The following is an 18,289-nucleotide window of genomic DNA, read 5'->3' as shown; positions in this document are numbered from 1 at the left end:
AGTAAGGGTTCTCATTTTACAGATATGGCAGCCAAGCTACAATGAGTCACATAATTGAAGAGGGCTGCCAGTGGTTTCCAGACATTTTTCCATTCTCTAGGTATTTATCCAAATGATCTTTTTTCTTAGAAAAACAAAGAAAAAAAAAGTGTCCCAAAATAAGGGAAAAAAAAGCCCACATACAAGCAAATCATTTTGCATTTCTGTCGGGAAAAAAACCCCAAAACAACAGAAGGTTCTTACTGATGTGTAAAAAGGTTAACTCAAGAAATAAGAACAGACGCTTTTCAGTTCCACTTCTGGTACAAACACTAAAAAGCAATTTATGGCCTAGGAAGAACACACTAGAGCCACTGGTTGAAAGTTATCTTGTATTTCAATTATACATTTTACATTCATTGAAGAGAATCTATATTTATAATATTCTTTTACAGCTGGAATAAAATTTAGAAGATCAGCACAAGGGATATCAGAGGCATTACACTTAGCAAAAACAGGAACGAGCAGTCATTAATTGGAGGGGTCAATTTAAGATAAACTCAAGTGTCATTTCTTTCTTATGTCAGGTCAACAAATGGGATGTTCTGAGTGGGTGTTTTAAACTGATGTGCTGCAGGAGGTAGTAACAGAAGGGACTTAGCTGCCCTGTGTGGTGATTCATGCTGCTGCAGAGCTTTGCATTGTGGCTGTTATCACACAAGGCAAGTTCCCCAGCCCTGAAGTCAGCCTAACTTTAGGCAGTGCTACTATGAATACAATCCCAGAGATAGCAACTGGGTGTTTCAGCACTTTCTAGTGCCAAATGGGCAGTTGCCAAGACCAGATCAATGATTGCACAGAAGCAGCCTTGCCCCCCATTCCTGGAATGGCATTCCAGAATGGCAGGGTGCTCTGCAAATAAGCAAGAAAGCCAGATATTCCAAGTATTTTCTTAATCAAAGAAAAATTACATGATTCTTTATCTCTCTTATGCATCTCTGGTCTGAGGTAGAAAGCAGCTGACTGTAGCATGGGTGACCTTATCTGGCCCTGTGTGGCCTGGTTGCTCACTCATTACATTATTTTAAATTAGGGAAACACTAGTGGCTATGAAGGCACTTTATCTGAGAATATTCATTCTTTGGGGGTAAGGTATAGTCCTTGTTCTTTCACAAGAACAGAAGAACAAAAGTTTAGTGTAGCAGTAACTCCCATATGTAAAATATTCAACTTTTTCCATCACGAATGAGGTGACATATGAACATCAGCTCTCTGGAATGGCTAAAAAATGAATAATGAATAAATTGCAATGTAGAAAGAATGAAGCTAGGATATTTCCTACTGTTATTTCTTTCAGTGTGCTGTATTGGAGGTGCTCAGTTCTCTCTCTCTCTTAAAAAGGCAAAGACCCTGTGATCTTACTGGAAAAGGGTCCACATTGTATTGTGCAATGTTGCCACAATGGGCTTCATTTGTAGCCAATTAAAATCAGAAACAAGCATCTAAAGCTGAGCCTATTTCCTTCCCACTTTCTGTCCACTTGTAGCTCTAAAGCATGCAAAGACAGATTTCCTTTGTTGTTATTTCACAGGCCACCAACTGGTGCTTTATGAACCACAGTGGTTTGCAGACCAATAAGCCTGGTATCATTTCTGCTTCCCTGCAGGATCACCCAACCTACTCCTGCCACAATTTAAGAAATTACAGAATTAACACAGAGATACAATCAATTTTCCCTGAAGAGTTTTGTTTCATGTTTCTATAAACATGAACAAAGTGACTGAAGAGGAAATCCAGTATGATATAGATAAAACCTCTCACATTTCACAATTTGTGAATTGTGTTCACAACCTACAATTAGTCACCCTAGCTCAATTATGGGGACTAGAGGAAAAAAATAAAGATGGAGGGCTCCTTCATCGGTGTAGATTAGGAAGCACCACTGCTGTTAGCGTGCTCATACTCCAGCAGCCGCAGCAGCTGCTCCTGTTACAGAGAGAGTCATCTTGGTTTTCTTGCGGTGCAAGGAGCTTCTTGCCCTTGGGAAAACTTGCTGGATATATGTTGGCTTGTACACATTTGAATGTGAAGGAGAGTGTACTCCTTCCATGCAACCATCTTGGGATCTCACCACAGGTCTGAAATAGCCTCAACTCTTTGATGGAGAAAGGGGTAGCCCTTTCCTGAAACCTGGACATTTGGCCTAGGACAGGAAAAAGTTCTGTTGCATGATGTATGAACCTATTGGAGGCACAAGAAGAGAGTCAAATTCCAAGTAACCAATTCAGCTTCCAAGGGTAGAATCTGCAGGGCCCTGGCTATCTGCTAAAAGTCAGCAGAGGGTAAAGCTAATGTCAAAACTGGTTGCTAGTTTTGAAGAAGCAGCCCCATATAATTTTCTGTCATTGCAGTCATCATAAATGTCTCTTAACTAATAAAAATACCAGTTCATCATACAAAAAGGTAGTTCATAAAATCCTAAGCACGTCATAAAATTAGAAAAAAATGATCCACAGCAGTGGCTGATAAATTCAAGAATGATCCTAGCTTTGCAAGTTCTGCAAACACAATTCCCTATATTTCAAATGTGACTCATGGGTCAATTCACATTGTCCAGTCTGGACCTAAATGCAGACAAGTACTATGCTAATTATAGCCCTTCTTTCTTGAATTCAAACATTGGAGTTACTCTTTTAGCTCTTTTTAAAAAAGAAATTGTGATAGCCATCAGCTGTGGGCAAAGAGACCCTCTGTCTTCAAAAACTGGGCCTCCAGTGCTGAAACAAAATCAACCAGAGAAGCTCCTTGGTCCTTCTGCTTTATCTCCATAGGCAGGAATTATGAATAAGCATGTTCAGCCAAGAAACTGTAGGAAGATGAATTGAACACCCTGGAGTAGCCCTGTGTTGACCAGCAACTGCATTGGATATCCAACTAGGATCATTTATTCAAAGTGTGATGTTTCCCATCATTGTCCAAAGAAAAGAAAAAAAAGGAGGTGGACAAAGTGAAAGCCTCTCCAAGTTTTCCAGAAAAAAAGTATAAGCACATCAGTAATTAGGACATTAAAGAACAAACAGTAGCAGGAGTCCCATGTGGCACGGGCTGGGAAATAAGCTAGACAAGACAGTCATTGGTACTGGCCAATCTCCAGTGCCTCTGGGTTACAAAATAATTCACAAGATTCTCCAAAAGCTCCTTGCCAAACTGGAGTCTCTTAAATCCAGGAAGTGCCTCTGGCAAGACAGTTTCTCCTGGAAACAGCCAGCATCCACAGAGCTTCTCTTTCTCTAGCACATTTTAAATTAAAACAGTGGATTAATCTCATCAAGGAGAAATGACAAGTCCTCCTTCACAACTGGTCTCAAAGCACAGAGAAATTCTGTGTTCTAGTCAGGGTGAGAACTGAGGAAACCCTGCAATCCACTTCCAGATCAGATGCACCACACATGCAGGGTTGGTGTGTCAGGGTAAAGATCAAGGACAATAGTAAAAATGGTGACTATAAGACTTCTTCAGAGTCCTTTATCCCACCCCATTTACATGATACATGGCATGGAGAAGAAAGGATGACTACAACATGTATGGAAAAGAGTACATGGCTTTGGCAAAATATATTTACCAAAACCATGCTTCCTTGAGGTGAAGGAAATTCTGGCTCACTGTGTAAAGGAGAGTAGTCATACTTTGCTGAGTCCCTGTAGGGAAGAACAAATCTTGGTAAATTTAGCCCTTTAAGTTTACAAATAAATTCAAGTCTGGATGAAAGGCTAGAACAAGTATCTCCTAAGGCACTAAGGTATAAGCTCAAAGTAGAACAGGTTCTTTCAGTCAGTAAAAAGCAGATAAGCTGACAATTTGCAGACATGCCAGTGAGACCTAATTACACCATGGTCCTTCTGTTTGGGAGAGAGGCTTAGTGGGGACAAAAGGAAGCCACTGTCCCAGCTATGCTGAGCAGCCAGGCACAAGCAATAAACATTACACATTCTGAAGCACAACAAAGGGCCTTAGAAAGATGTTGTACCTCGCCCCACAAAGCTCTCAGGGGACTGGATCAGATGACCTCCAGAGGCCTCTTCCAATCTAAATTATTCTCCTGTCTTGTGACTTTACAACTCTGTGAACATTGGGACCTGCACCAGCATTCTACAGATTGGGCTCCTTGCAGTGCCACTGCACTTAATCAGGAGAACTGGTATCTCTTTAAAGACTGGAATACACTGTTTACTTAAAAAATCTGCTGTTTCTACTAGAATGTTTTAATGAACCTCAGCCCATTAGAACTTAGCCCAACCTTTTATTGCTGTTTATCTGCTCAATCAAAAGCAGCCAGGCCAGCTTAAATAGTAGAGAAACTAGGAGGAGTTCAGTGGGAATCTTAGTTCTTCTAGTGCTGACATTAAATGACTATGCTTCTTCCACTGTGGGAACTTCCTCTGTCCTGCAAGAGAAAATAAAAGATTCAAGAACAAGGAATGATGAAAGAAAATCCTATGTCTTCCTGCCTGTTCTGAGCACTATAACAAAAACCATTTATATATATACACATTCCAGCTGGAACTAGAATTGCACTTCCTTGCACAACACAAAAGGGAAAATGGTAATGGGCAACATACAGCCCCTCAAAATACTCCCAACCTGTAAAATTTTGCATATGTGTGATAAGGGACACTTAAGATTTTTTGATTTAGAAGAATCTTCATTTTTTCAGGGGGAATACACTGTGTAATTTGGAGATTAGCAATTGGATACACAGCTTTTCACACTTAGGTTGCTACCTAATGTCTAATCCCAGTGCAAACTGACAAGAAGAGCTGTGAACAGTAGCTGTTGACTGCCCACATAATGTATGTTCAGTTCTCAGGAGTCCCAACAAAGGAGTCATCCTCTTCCACCTGGCCTGGAGAAAGACACATTTTTCATCCATGCCACCCATGACCTTAAAGCCTATTTAATGTAGCTTTATGGATGTTTTCCCATATGTGTCATCTTGAAAATATCATCCACATTTTAAAAGAAATCAGAAGCAGACCAGCACCAGAGATGGTTACAGAGGGATGGATGCTGCTGCCTAGTCTGGAAGTGCTTTCTCTCCAGTCAGTACCAGAACCGCTATTTTAACACCAATATATACACAGGATCCCAAAAGCCTCTGGATAGGGACAGGAATATAACAGGTTACCCTGTAGGGGAGTTAATTTATTTCAGAATCACAGAATCATAACATGGTTTGGGTTGGAAGGGACCTTAAAGATCACCTGGTTCAAATTCCCTCGCCCTGGGCAGGGACTCCTTCCACTTGCTCAGGGCCCCATCCAGCTTGGCATGGAAGGTTTCCAGGGATTTGACTTTTTACTTTGCCCTGAATACACTAAATGCAGGCAGTGCCTGTGAAAAGGCAGCCTCAGCAGCCTGGGTACTCAGCAGCCTCCTCATAACCATGCTATGCAGAGCACTCCTTGTTCCTTGGCCTCTGTTTGAAAGACAACAGGCTACAGAAAGTAGAAAACATTCTCTCTCACTCCCTAAATCCCACCTTTTCCCTTAGATAGGAAAGGACAAAGGCAGCTGACTCACCGAGCGGGTACCTGCGCTGCCTTTGTGCTTCTTGTCCTGAGCTGGGATGATTTCTAAGGAGCGGTAACTGGGGGGTTTCTCTTCTGGCCACTCCCGGGACCTGTGGTTCCTCCGCCTGCGGTTTGACACTGGCACACGGACTTGCTCTTCTGAGGAGCTCCAGGAGCCCCTGCGAGAAGAGGGGGGGGAGTAGCTGTGCCAGCTCTGGCCAGAGTAATTGCTCCTCCCAGCACGGTGCTCGTATTCTCGCCTTCCCCCGAGCTCCTGCCTACCAGCACGGTGGTGGCTGGAGCGCTCCTTGGTCTCCTCTGGATAGAAGCTGCTGCTGCCCTTCCCTCTCTCAGCTTGGCGTGGGGGTGACAGATCCCGTCTGGAGTGCTGGGGCCTGCCACTGTAGCCACCTGTTCTCTGCCTCTGAGGAGGATCCTCTCGCTGCCTGTCCCAGGGCTCCTGACTGTAGCTGGAATGAGAATCCCCACTGGAAGGCAAGGGCCACCTCCGGTTTTCCCTTCTGTCTTCTGCTGCAGAGTCCCAGGGCCTGGGGGTGCGGGCAGCTCTTTGTGGCCTTGAGGAGTTGCTGCTCCCATGGATGGAGGAGATGTGGTCGGCATGAGGAGGTGGCACGATGTCGGAGCCCAGCGAGGACAGCAAGCTGGGCTGCACAGCCTGCCGCTGGTGGGAGGGTGGCCGCAGCTGGGACATGTTCAGGTTTTGGATTTCAGACTCCAGATAGTCCAAAACACCGTTGTTATGGGAAAGCTGGGCTTGTGGCTGCACCAGTGGAAGACTGTTCTGCAGAGATACATCTAAGTATAAAAGCACAGGAAAACACAGCAAGTCAAGAGGAAACACTGAAGAGAAGGCCCTTCTGTACTCATGATCCTGGCTGAGTTGCTTCTCTTCTCCTGCTCCACCTCACTGCAAGAGCTGCACAAGTCTCAGGCACCACAACCAGCACATCCAGACCACATGAGGTATGGTGCAAAGAGTAGTAACTAATAAGCTGCAGCATGACCTAACATGTTTTAGGCAGTACAGAGGTAAGAAGCCCAGCATACCTGGAAATATAGTCTGTGTATTTAGAGGAACATTTTTTTTCCTAGAGCACTGATACCAAATTTTATTTATAAATAATCAGAGAAAAACCAGTGTTTCCTTTTGCATTTCATTGAACTGGAAGAAATACTGCAAAAGAAAATGAAAATAAGAAAATTTTTCTATGTATGCACACATACACACACATATGTACAGATATAAGCAACAAATGAAGAAGAAAATTCTTCCTGGTTCTTAACGAAGAGTCCTTCATTTTTTCCTGCATGCAGGCTAGATCTGTTGCACAGAAGTCAGTTTGCCCTTAATCACTTGAAGACTAGACATTTGATAAGAACTCAAACAAATGGCACCTCACTTGTCATGTCAGTTTTGGCTATAAGGAGTTGACCGTGACCAGCGCAGCAGAACAAAGAGACAGTACCCTGCTCTGCCACACAAAGCAAGATAAGCTGGGCATATTTACCCTGCAGTCACTGGGGTGTAGCACAGATACACCTTAGTTAGTATTAAACTGCTTCACCCAGTACTGAGCCCAGCAGGACACTTAAGATAACAGGCAGTTTTTATGCATCCGGACAAGTTTATGGTGCGCTGCAGGTGTGGCAGAGCTGTCTAGAACATGCAGTTATGCTAGGAACATCTTTCTCTCTTTTCTGGTAGAGAGGATAAAGCCTCAATACTGAACTTCTCAAACAAGTTACCTGTTTCTCATCCTGATTTCCCTCTGAAATGATGCCCATAGTCTCACCTTGTTGCAGCAGGGGGTTCAGCTGGTAAGAGGAAAGTTTTGAGTTCCTGTCACCAGCTCCGTAGAACATGTTGGGTGATAACCAAGGTGCAAGTGCCTGAGCCCGCTTCATGAACTGGTGCCGTTCCAGTACTGCAAAAGAAAAAAGCTTACAGCACCTCTCCAGAGGGCACAGCTTGCAGATCACACACCATTTTGCTTCACAGGCTGTAGCCTTTGGATACAGGAAGTTCACAAAATTAAAATCTCTCTCCACCCCATGACAAAGGTAAAACAGAGCACAGGGAATTCCAAGGCAAAGTTGTACATCTTCAAAAAAGTACCTAAAACAGAAGAAAAGCTTTACTGCCCAACATTCTGATTCCAGTCCCAGCAACTGGGAAACAAATAACACTATGATTAAGTATGCAGCACATAACTAAGTTAAAACTTCCACTTGCCCTGTCATTACAGAGTAGAGCTGCAGAAAGGTGGGAAATAATGTTTCATACATCAAGACATGCAACAGTTTTCTTTCTCTCAAAATTCTTTCAGCTCATCACTGGTCCCTTCCCCTTTTGGCTTTGACTTCCCACTAAATGAGACCTTTCCTTGCCACCATTATGTGGGTTCTGTCCAGATCACATTTTCCACTGTACACTTCATCATTTTCTCTCTGTTTCACAGAGAGGGCACTCAGAGGTGCAATGTCCAGCTTTTCCCTTTCTAGTCTTTTGATGACTCTTCTTGTCACTCCATAATTTACCTCAGAATGACAGCTAAAATTAAATCCTCTAAGACAGTGTGGTCAAAGTGGTGAACTTCCTGCTCTCAACAGTAATGTCCAGGGTGCCAAAAGAGCAAACAGTGGAAATTTCTCTCTTTCACAGGGCTTCCATTGCTGCTAACTCCAGACCCCTATTTGTGGGGTCAGATTCCAATTTCATGTCACTTTTCTCAGCATTTCTATTTCACCTCCTCAACACAGATAAGCTCACTTGCCTTCAGACCTTAGCTCATTGCTGCTTCTTTTGGGGGAATACCTAAAAATATCTTACAGAAATTTTTCTTATTTATTCTACCACAAACAATCCTGGTTTGTATGTTATTACTGGCTGAAGCTTTTCAGCAACAATGCCTTTAAAAATTTTTCTTTTATGGCTTCCCTGGAGTTTCAGAAGTGACTTTTACTGCAGCCTCTTGTCTGGTCAGGCATGAACAAAACATTACAGTTCAAGAAACAGACAGGAACATAATTGCCTTTGAGACTTTTACCCCTCTGATTAATCTGGCTGAAGCTGGCTGATGAAATTAAAAGCTATTGGAGGGAAAGAGACTAGGGATAGACAGACAAGTTGACTGCATAAGATTTACTTCTTTAAGAAACCAGGCTACAGCTAAGCTCCAATTAATTCTGTCCCCTGGGTTCACTGCAGCAGGCAGCATTTAGACTGCATGCTCTTTGGGACTGAGCTCTCCACTTTAGGTAACACTCCAGTTATTAAACATGTCTTCCTTCAGCTGTTTCACTGGATTCATCCAGAGCACCACTTGCAGCAAAAGAGGGACTGACCATGCCCCTCAACACATCCTTCCTTTTCTCCACAGTTCATGCAGCTCCACTTAATTCTCCACTGCAAACTCTCTCTCTATCCCCAGTCTGGCTTCAACCAGAGGGAACTACAAAGCCGGAAACTTCAGGGGTTTTAATCCTAATAATCTGGTATCCTCAAAGCTGTGTGGTCTGAGGTAGCAGCTTCCAAGAACTTTATGTCAAACTTGATTTTTTTTTTTTTTTAATTATTTTTTTTTTTTTTTGTCCCAAGGGACATCCTTCCAGTTTACGTTTCAAATTTAGAGGATAAGAGAAAGAATACAAAGAAAAGGGATAAATAGAAGGGGAAGGCCTTATCTCTCCCTCTCCCATTCCTCCAGTTACAATGTCCTAGAATCTGCTGAGTATACTTCCTGGGGTTTTGACCTTGGTCTTTGCCCTAGGAGTAAGAGATCCAGCACCTATAGGCACACCTGCTTAGCATTCTCCCTCTTAAGGTAGGAAGGCTGTCACTAGGACCATCATTTTCTGATTTCGCCGTACAGCTGAACAAATCCAGAATTAGTCCTAGTCTTCCTTTATTACCACCAGCCCTTCTTCCTTCCCCAGATACTTTGCCTTCCAATTTGAATCCAACATATACTCTGATTTCCCATCTGCAAAACAGAAGTTACAGATCTTTTTAAAGTGAATGTATTTATCTGAAGGTCAGATTCACCCTAATTCCAAAACTGCTACCCTGCTTTGCCAGAAAGTTGTGTTGCTCCCTCCATTTACTCAATGTTGGAAAAATCTGTTCTTCACCTTTGACAGACTTTAACAGCTGCTGGGCCCATATTTAAAAAAAAATATTTTGCATCTTAGTGATACCCAGGTGCAAGTATATCCTAGTTTTCCCTGATTCATTACTGGAAGAAGTCCTCAGCAGAAAAGGACCAAAGGAGAACAGAAGGAGGTCATATGTATATTTACTCTGATGGGCTTTTCTCAGAGTTTTCCACGGGGAACATAATTGGCTTGCTCCTGGGGCATTTCTACTATTTCTGTACATCAGACCTGAATTACTCAAACAATGCACTCCTTTTATTGCACAGTTCAAACCCATGCTTGTTAATGGCGTGATTCACAGCACCCACGACTATCCTGTCTCACTGGCACCTGTGACTGTTCAGCAGATCCACGCTGTCCTCTAGTGGCCAACAATGGGGAAGGAAGCACCCACACACCCTGTGATCGTATACAGGTGAGGATTTCTGCCTTCTCTTCAGCTGTGTGGAATGTTATTCCTCAGCACTGTTTTCAACATGTCCCCTGAATCTATCTTCTTGTGGTTTTTAAGGCCTCCAGTTAATTTCTTGGAGTGCAAAAAGAGTAAGTCAGAGGCAGGAAGAAGTAAAGCGAAGCAGTTCAGCAGTAATAGGGGAGAGAAGCAGCCACATGGATGCTTTGCAAAGTGGATACAGAGGGCAGGCAGCTTGGATGTAAATTACAGACACAGAATCCAGCACACAGTCAAGGAGGCTGGACTTGTCTGTATTTTCTCTCATGAACATGGAGAAGTTTAGAAAACTCTGCAAGAATCCCTCCTCTTTAACAGGAGGAAATAGCAGCAGTCTGGAGTGAGCTGTAATCTGCAGCACAGAAAAACAGAAAGGAGTTCACACAAATTCTGAATATCTTTTTTGCTGAGAACTAGGAATTCTGGAGGTGTGAGTCTCCCATCTCCATCACCTTTCTCCCCCTTCAGAGAAACTGATTTTTCTGCCAGATTTCCATAGCCTCCTCAACACTACAAAATCTACATGACAACCTGTCAGGCCTCCAATGTTTAGTTCTGGTTTTAGCAATAAAAGGGTTGTTCTGCTCACTCTTCGCAAGGGCTAAGCTAAGCAAATTAAGCTTAAATCTAAAACTCTCACAGTTTACTAACACTCAAGCTATAGCTGTTTTGAAGGTAAAGGCAAGCCTGAAACAGAGATCCTTGTTCCTAAATCCTCTCCTTGTAGCATCTGGAGAAGAACCTGGGTATTTAAATGATGAATAAACTTACTTGTTGTATTTTGCTACTGCCAGACTGTATAAGCTTCAGGGGGACTAGTCTACTTGTTGCTAATCAAGTTTCAGTTACAGGAATGCAGAGGTTATATGAAATTAACAGCCAAAATTCAAACAGTAGCCTTATTAAAAGAACAGGGTCTGGCTGTAGAAACTTTATTACTAATAAAAGCAAAGACAAGAAAGTTTCTTTTGACCCTCAAAACTTCAGAATGCACTTGCAAAGCTGACCAGCAAGGGGAAACCATCTTTCTCCACCTTCTTCTCACTTCCTTCCCCAAAGAAAACCAAACCAAACCTTTTTCTAGTAGTAGAAGGAACAGCAAACATGCAGATAAAAACATGCAGATAAAAAATTTCCAGCTTTTATGTAATTTTTCTCAGAGCAATATACTTGAAAGTAAGGCTAATTTGGAGACTAGTACCAAGGCATTTTCTTGCCTTTCTGACATGCACAGGCATATGAACCACAAGACAGGAAAGAAAGTCCTGAGCTACTCAGACAAGGGAACTGATTGTGCCCTGGAGGGTGTCAGAGAAGCTGGTAACAAGGTGTGAGAGAGGAGAAACTTCTGATAGTTGGACACAGAGAAGCAAGACTGATTCCATGTATCAGGAGGAGACACCCTCCTGTAATTTCAGATTAGCTGGTCTTGGAGGTCACATTGGCCAAATAAATGTTTCAGTTTATATGGATGCTTAGCAAAAGGGAGAAAGTGGAGCTCAGCAAGCTCCCAGCCAAGCTTTTGTCTTGACAGAAGTCATAAATGGATGCACATTTGCTTGAACCTCACCTTTCTGATTACAGCAGCATCGTGTTGGACAGCAGCCACACTGGATGTGGCAGCAGCAATACTGGGGGCAGCACTGGCACCAGCATATCCCGATTAGCAGAAGGAGGAGGAGGCCACCAAGAATGATGAGGAGTACTGTGAGCCAGTCTGTGGGAGAAAAGGAGGGAGAAAAAGGATTGGTCCTGATGAATCTGGCCATGGTAGCTTACTGAGCACCTCTCCACTGCTGGAGATGTCTTGAGGTGGAGGAGAACAGGAGGAGACATCTTGGCAACAAAGCACAGGCACTTACGGAGAACAATCAGTTTAACTTCTTTGTCCGCATCACCTGAGGTATCTCCTGGTGCTTCCACAGTGCAGTAGTACATGCCATGGTCCCACCACATGACCTCACTGATGACAAGGTCTGCTCCTGTGGGAGAGGGACTGAGAGGTCAGTGGTGACTGACAGACACTACTTTCAGGCTCCACCTGAGAAGAGCCCTCTGCCTGCAGGAGGCAGAGAGTACTGTATATCCCCTCTTCTCAAGCACAGCCATCACCTTCAAACAAGCTGAGTCATTTGAGTCCACTGAGAGCTCCTACCAACAGTATTCACTGCCAGTCCATGTTTTCTGTGTTTCTGGAAGCCAACCCTACTGGTTTTGGAACACAGATCACTGTCTCTCTTAGGCCAGCAGTCCCAATGGCTCTTCTGGCAGGTGCAGTATCTATTGCTCCATGGACAGCAATAGATAACACACCTGGACAATTACGCAGTACTTGAAAGAATTAACTGTTTTTTTCTAGCCTCTGAGCTCCTCAGCTGTTGTATTCTTCAGCAAAATGCTCCAGCACCCTCAGCTCAGCCTTACATTGTAGTGCCTCCAAACACCCTCAGGCCAGCTGGGGACAGGGCCCTTCACTGCTCTTATTCCATCACCATGTGCAGTATATAAGCTACAGATTAGCCATGTTTATGCTTCTCTACACTTAGCAGACCCAGATACTGGACCTGCTATTTATGCTTCTCTTCACTCAGCAGAACCACAGCCTGCCTGGGAGGTCACTCACGGTTCTGAATGGTGATCTTTCGCTGCTGGTAGTCGATGCCCAGCACAGGGTCCTTCTGCCCATATTTCTGGATGACAATGCGCACCTTCCGCTGGCTGTCATTGCAGTCATTTGAGGGGTCCTGGCCAAGGGCTAAACCAGCCTGGTATGCTACAAACACACATCATCAGAGATGGCAAAAGTTATTTCAAAAGACCAATTTCTATCCTCTTGTGAGCAGTAGAGAAATTATTGAGTACATTGTGTGCAATTGCTTTGCTTTAGCAATACAAACCATGGCTTCAAACCATGAAGTTGGAGTACTCAAAAACAAACAGAGGTAGAGCCACAGGAATGGCAGAGATTTTGAGAATGCAGGAGCTGCAGAGGAGATGCCTCCTATACTCACAACTGAAAGAACAACAGTAGAAAGAAGCTAATGGTGGTAGGCTGGAAGGCAGCTCCCAGTATGAAGCTGAAAGGAAAAAAGTCATAAAACACCCAGGAGTACTAGAACTAAAACAAAAGGGTGTTTATCTACCAAGCAAATCTCCAGACATACAGGAACTGCTCTATGGATTATCTCCCTTTCCCTCCTATATCCCATTAGATGTTGTAGAGGTCATAAAGACAGAAAATAATCCATCATCTGATTCCAACTAAAGATTAAATGTAAAGACACACAAGAGAATTAATGGAGGATTAGAGGCAATTTCTGTACAATATCCTTCTGACAGACTCACATCATAAACCAACATTGAATTTTCAAGTATTTAGGAGCTGAGATTTGGGGAAATGGCTGATTCAGTCAGCATTTTCTGTAAAGAGCTTGCAGTGAAGAGAGATGAGTGCAAAGCTTGTCAAAGGCTCTTTCATTGCTATACCTAAAACGGAGCATGAAGTCCCTTTTGGGGACTATTAGCTTGAGCCTGGGCTAAAAGCACTCACGTTGTGCTGGGATCAGCTGAGCCAGGGACCCACCTGCTTGGGGACTAGGCTGTAGAGCACTTGATAACATGCCTACCTAACCCTCCAGATTGCATAAAGGAGAGTTTGGGCACCAAGTGCCCACTGTGAGCTCAGTTCTAAGCGTACAGTTATGCTATGGCTGGCTACCTAAACATTCTGCAGGGTTTACAAAAAATAGAACACAGCAGAATAGTTCACTTGGCAGGGATGTACAAAGGTTATCTAGTCCAACTGTCTCATCACTTCAGGATTGACTAAAATCTCAAGCAGTATACTACTGATGTAATATCAAGCCATTCCCATACATCCTATCACCGGATACTAGGGAAAGAAGAGCAGCAGCTCCCTCTTCACTTCCTCTTCTCAAGAAGCTGTAGAGAGCAATGAGGTCACCCCTCAGTCTCCTTTCTCCTGAACTAGACAAACCCAAAGTTCTTAGCTGTTCCTCACAGGATGTGTCTTCCAGGCTTTTTATCAGCTTTGTTGCCCTCCTCTGGATGCATTAAAGTACCTTAATATCCTCAAATCCTGGGACCCTGAATCACATACAATACTCCAGCTGAGGTCACACCAACACTAAACACAGAGGGATCATCACCTTTTTGGACCAAGCAGTTATCCTGGGATGCAGTTTGTGTACCATATTAAACGCCCATGAATTAAGGTTGCCTGCACCAGAATGTCTGCACATGAAGTGCTCCCACCACTACTAAATGCTATTACTTAGAAGTCTTCATGCCCTTCAAAATGTATGCATTTCTTCTATTTCCTAAAATCGGTAACATCTGGTCACAGGTATCCACCTCCAATCACAGGTTCCCCCATGGAATCCAAAAGCCCACTTGTTGCAGGGCCCTTGCTTTCAAACATGCTGAAGCATAAGACAGGGCTTCCAAGATTGACTTGTGTCAACCACAGCTGAACTGTCCTGTATTCTGAGTTAATGACAAGGAGGACAAAAGAGCTGCTTTGGTTTTCTATGCTGCGATTTCTATGATCTCATAAGGCCTTGACATTTCAAAGGAAATCACAGACATGACCTGCATTTCCTGGGACTGCAGAGAAATGTCACGACCTGGTTTTTGCATAGGAAGGGGTCAAAAGCCTGTACTACCCCAGTGAGTCTACCTTCCCCTTTCTTCCCACATGAAGGGGGATTCCTTGGAAGATGAGCTTGACACTTACAAGCTGAGTAGTAGTCAAAGATGGGGTCCTTGCAGAAGGATTTGTAGCGCCAGGTCACCACCACGTCTTGCAGCTGTGCCGAGGTGCTGTAGTCACACTTGAGGATGACAGTGGCAAATAAGGTGGTGTAACGCTCGACATCTTGCACTGTCACCAGGAGCGAGAGGCAACCTGCAAACAAGAACACAGGAGACCATCAGGCCACAGACTCCTCAGGCCTCCCATCACACCATCTGTACCAGAGCAATGACCCAAGTACATCTTCTTTGGCCCCATCCAGGACCTGCACCTATAGACCTCCCAGCCCCTCTGGTGAAGTCATCCAAGGTTACAAACCCTGGTTAGAACAGGAGCTCCATCTTTCCCTGACGGAAGAAAGCTTCATTCAGTCCTCTTTATGGACTGAATTATTTTCTCCAAAGCATGAGGAGCCGTTGTGCAGCACATCACTCTGTGTTCTCCTTCTACATAGGGAAAAGTGTCCCAGAAGCACATGGGATGGGACTTCCTTGGCTTTTAATCCTAATCAGAAAAGTTCTGCAGCACCAAATGTTTGTATAAACACCAAATGAATTTTATCAAGGTCTTGCTCAGACGCTCATCAAATGTTATCTAGTGGTGACCAGGATTAAGACAATACAACTTTCAGGCGTAGCACTTCAGTTAATTGTTTATCACCACTTCAGAACAGCACATGAATTACCCCCTTTTTTCCTTTAAAATTAAGCTATCATTATGTATTTGTTATGTATTCATTCTAACAGCCTCCACAGCACTTTCCATCTAAGCAGCTGAACATACTCAAGAAGGATTTACAAAGTTTCTCACAAACTATGCTGTAGTTCAGCTATACTCCAGAAACATCTCTATCTTATTTAAACTGTGATAGCACAGCAAGTTGTGCTTGTCATTAACAATAGCAAAGTTATCACCAGTTGCCTTTGATAAGGGAATACAAACAGTGCAGGGCAAGTGTGGGATGCCCTGTTTGGAATACATGCCAGAGAACCAGGCAGGGATTGCAGTGCTGTACTAGTTGCTTCTTAATTGCAGAGCACGACAGCAGGAAAGGCAAGAAAGACAGTGGGATGCTTGAAGGTAACAACTGTACAGGTCTCCATGAATCAAGACTTGATTTTTATCATATATTCAAAGATTTTCCCTCTAGTCCATGTTTTCAGGATGAAAGCAAGAGAACAAGTTGCTACTGCTATGTAGTAACATCTGGATCACAACTGCAAACCTCACTTTTTGTCAAGCATCTTTCAGTGTCCTTTTAGGCTGCCACCTCCACACTACATTCCAGGCAATATGAGCTCACACAATTTCCACACTGTGGAAAAGATTCTGCAGAGGTGCATGCTGCCTCAACAAATCATTCTGCAGTAGGGTATTGTCAATGCAGCACCTGCTCACTTTCTGGTTTGAAATGGGACTCCTTGTCAGCCAACTGAAAGCACAAGCAGAGCAAACTCATTTGCCCTAAGAATGCCACACAAACACAGGCAAAGCCTGGGAAACCACTAAATCCAAGGCTTTTCTGAAAAATAAGATATACATACAGACACTTAAACACAGAAAAACCAGCAGGTGTACTAACCTCTAGATAAAACAAGTTTTTACAATGCTGTAGCGCTGCAAGGTTCAGACTGCTGACAGGTAGTTACAGTTGCTCTTATTCAAAAGCACTGTAGTTCAACAAATCTTGTTTCAGTTTTCACTGTGAAATAGCTGACTCTGGGGTCTTAATGCAGAAAATCACAAGAAACCAATTCAAACTCTAAAGACTGGCAAAACTGTGATCTCAGTGTCAATTAAATGAAACCATATGAATTCTAACTTGTCAAGGCTCATGGGAACAGAATGTTTTCCATGGATTTCCTACAACAGCATCTCTCTGGCAAGAATAAAACATTCAAAACCACTGTATGCTTTTTAGTAACAAAACTCACATCTTTTTATGGAAAGGATGCTTTCTCATTACCTCTGGCAAAACAGCCAGAGTTGAAGGGTAAGTTCCTTATTTTCTAAAGAGGTTGAAAAGCTACTGTTCCTCCCCTGCAAACAGTCAGATGTTGCTGCATGTTCAGTGTTTCCCATTAACCTCCTCCAAGAAAACTAAAGAGTTGTGATATTAAGGCTGGGTCCTAAATGTGGACTGCATTACTCCACTGCAGGACACTATCTTTCTTATCCTGGTTGAAAAGAACAACTATGGACACCACCAATCTAGTAAGTTTTGGCTACATCTATGGCTTTGCAATGAAGACACGAAGCTCTGGAGCCAGTGTAGCCAAGTTCTGGCTAGAGCATCTCCCAGGAACACAGCTGTCAAGCAAGACAATAAACAAGCATATCCTCCATACTTTTTTGCTTCCTTCAGTGGTTCTCTGTGAAAAACCGAACTTTAAAGATGTATGATCAGCCAAGACCCAGGCATCCAAGAAGCAGAATGGACGCTTTATTTCCAAGAGTAGGTTAGACTCAGTCGACCCACAAAGCCTGGCAGAGTGAACACTGCTGGCTGAGGGCTGCCCGTGGGCAGGGAGGTGAGCTCCTGCTCCCCACACAAGCAAGTGGCCCAGCAGGTGCAGCAACACTGCAGCTACCCCAGAAATCCCCAAGAGGTTGAGGCTTCTGAGCCACAAGCAAAACCCCGGTGGGCGTTTACGAGAGGCCAAAGGGGATCCCTCCATGTCCATGCCCAGCGCCCAGGTCCCAGCCGAGCTGGCCGCATGCGACCGATACTGGAGGCTGCCAGGAAGCAGGAGGCCACTTCCTCCTAGGAGAGAGGTCAGCCGCACCTTCGGGGAGCGAAACTTGTCTCCGCACGGCTTCGCGCCGAGCTCGGGAGAGCCCCGCGGGCGTGAGAGGGCACCACGGGGGAACGGCGTCCGGCCGGACCGGGCCGCCCCTTCCCCTCACCGCGGGGCCGCCGCCGCTCTCCCGACCCCACGCCACCTTAACCCCGGGAGAAACGCGACGGCGCCTCCCGAGTCCCGGCCCCGGCGCCGCGGGGTGTCCCGGGGCAGGGCGGGCCGCAGTTCCGGAGGGGGCCGTGAGCCCCGGGCCGCACTCACCGGCCGGCAGCCAGGCCAGCAGCAGCGCCCACCGCCAGCGCCCGCGCTGAGCCATGGCGCGCTCTCCTCCTCCTCCTCCGCCCGGGGACGTCGCGCCCACTGTCCCTCCCCTTCCGTGGCACCTGTCCCTGGGCCGGCCGCTGCCGCCGGCTGAAGTCCCCTCCCTCTGTACCTGCACCCTCCGCCAGAACGCCAGACAAAATACCAGCCGGCAGTTCAAGAACTGCTGTATATCTATCTGTCTATCTATCTATCTATCTATCTGTCTGTCTATCTA

General features: G+C 44.6%; 1 protein-coding gene across 3 annotated transcripts; it reads right to left on the bottom strand.

Annotated features, from left to right (window-relative positions):
* Positions 1-357: 357 nt before the first annotated feature.
* Positions 358-18,088, bottom strand: ILDR1 (immunoglobulin like domain containing receptor 1). 3 transcript variants are annotated; one of them, XM_064410139.1, is made up of 8 exons: positions 18,013-18,088; positions 14,933-15,103; positions 12,800-12,949; positions 12,039-12,158; positions 11,747-11,893; positions 7,364-7,495; positions 5,560-6,365; positions 358-4,423 (listed from the first exon to the last, which is right to left on the bottom strand). In XM_064410139.1, exons 1-8 carry the CDS (start codon positions 18,065-18,067, stop codon positions 4,382-4,384), a joined length of 1,623 nt encoding a protein of 540 aa, XP_064266209.1. In that variant the 5' UTR covers positions 18,068-18,088; the 3' UTR covers positions 358-4,381. The 3 variants fall into 3 exon arrangements, with proteins under 3 accessions (XP_064266209.1, XP_064266210.1, XP_064266211.1); XM_064410140.1 differs by lacking the exon at positions 18,013-18,088 and adding an exon at positions 15,269-15,847; XM_064410141.1 differs by lacking the exons at positions 14,933-15,103; positions 18,013-18,088 and adding an exon at positions 14,551-14,915.
* Positions 18,089-18,289: the final 201 nt, after the last annotated feature.

This window comes from Passer domesticus, chromosome 2 (genome assembly GCF_036417665.1).
Source record: "Passer domesticus isolate bPasDom1 chromosome 2, bPasDom1.hap1, whole genome shotgun sequence".
Lineage (NCBI taxonomy): Eukaryota > Metazoa > Chordata > Aves > Passeriformes > Passeridae > Passer > Passer domesticus.
Note: the sequence above shows the minus strand (reverse complement) of the source record. Positions and strands in the feature narration are given on the sequence as shown.

Bases quoted from the DNA above. Each gene is read 5' to 3' on its own strand.
- ILDR1 (XM_064410139.1), bottom strand. From the start codon at position 18,067: ATGGCTCAGCGCGGGCGCTGGCGGTGGGCGCTGCTGCTGGCCTGGCTG. The intron at 12,159-12,799 runs GTGAGTGACCTC...CCTCTCCCACAG, and splicing joins AAAGATCACCATTCAGAACC to GAGCAGACCTTGTCATCAGT. The intron at 4,424-5,559 runs GTGAGTCAGCTG...TTTCTCTTGCAG, and splicing joins GCAGCGCAGGTACCCGCTCG to GACAGAGGAAGTTCCCACAG.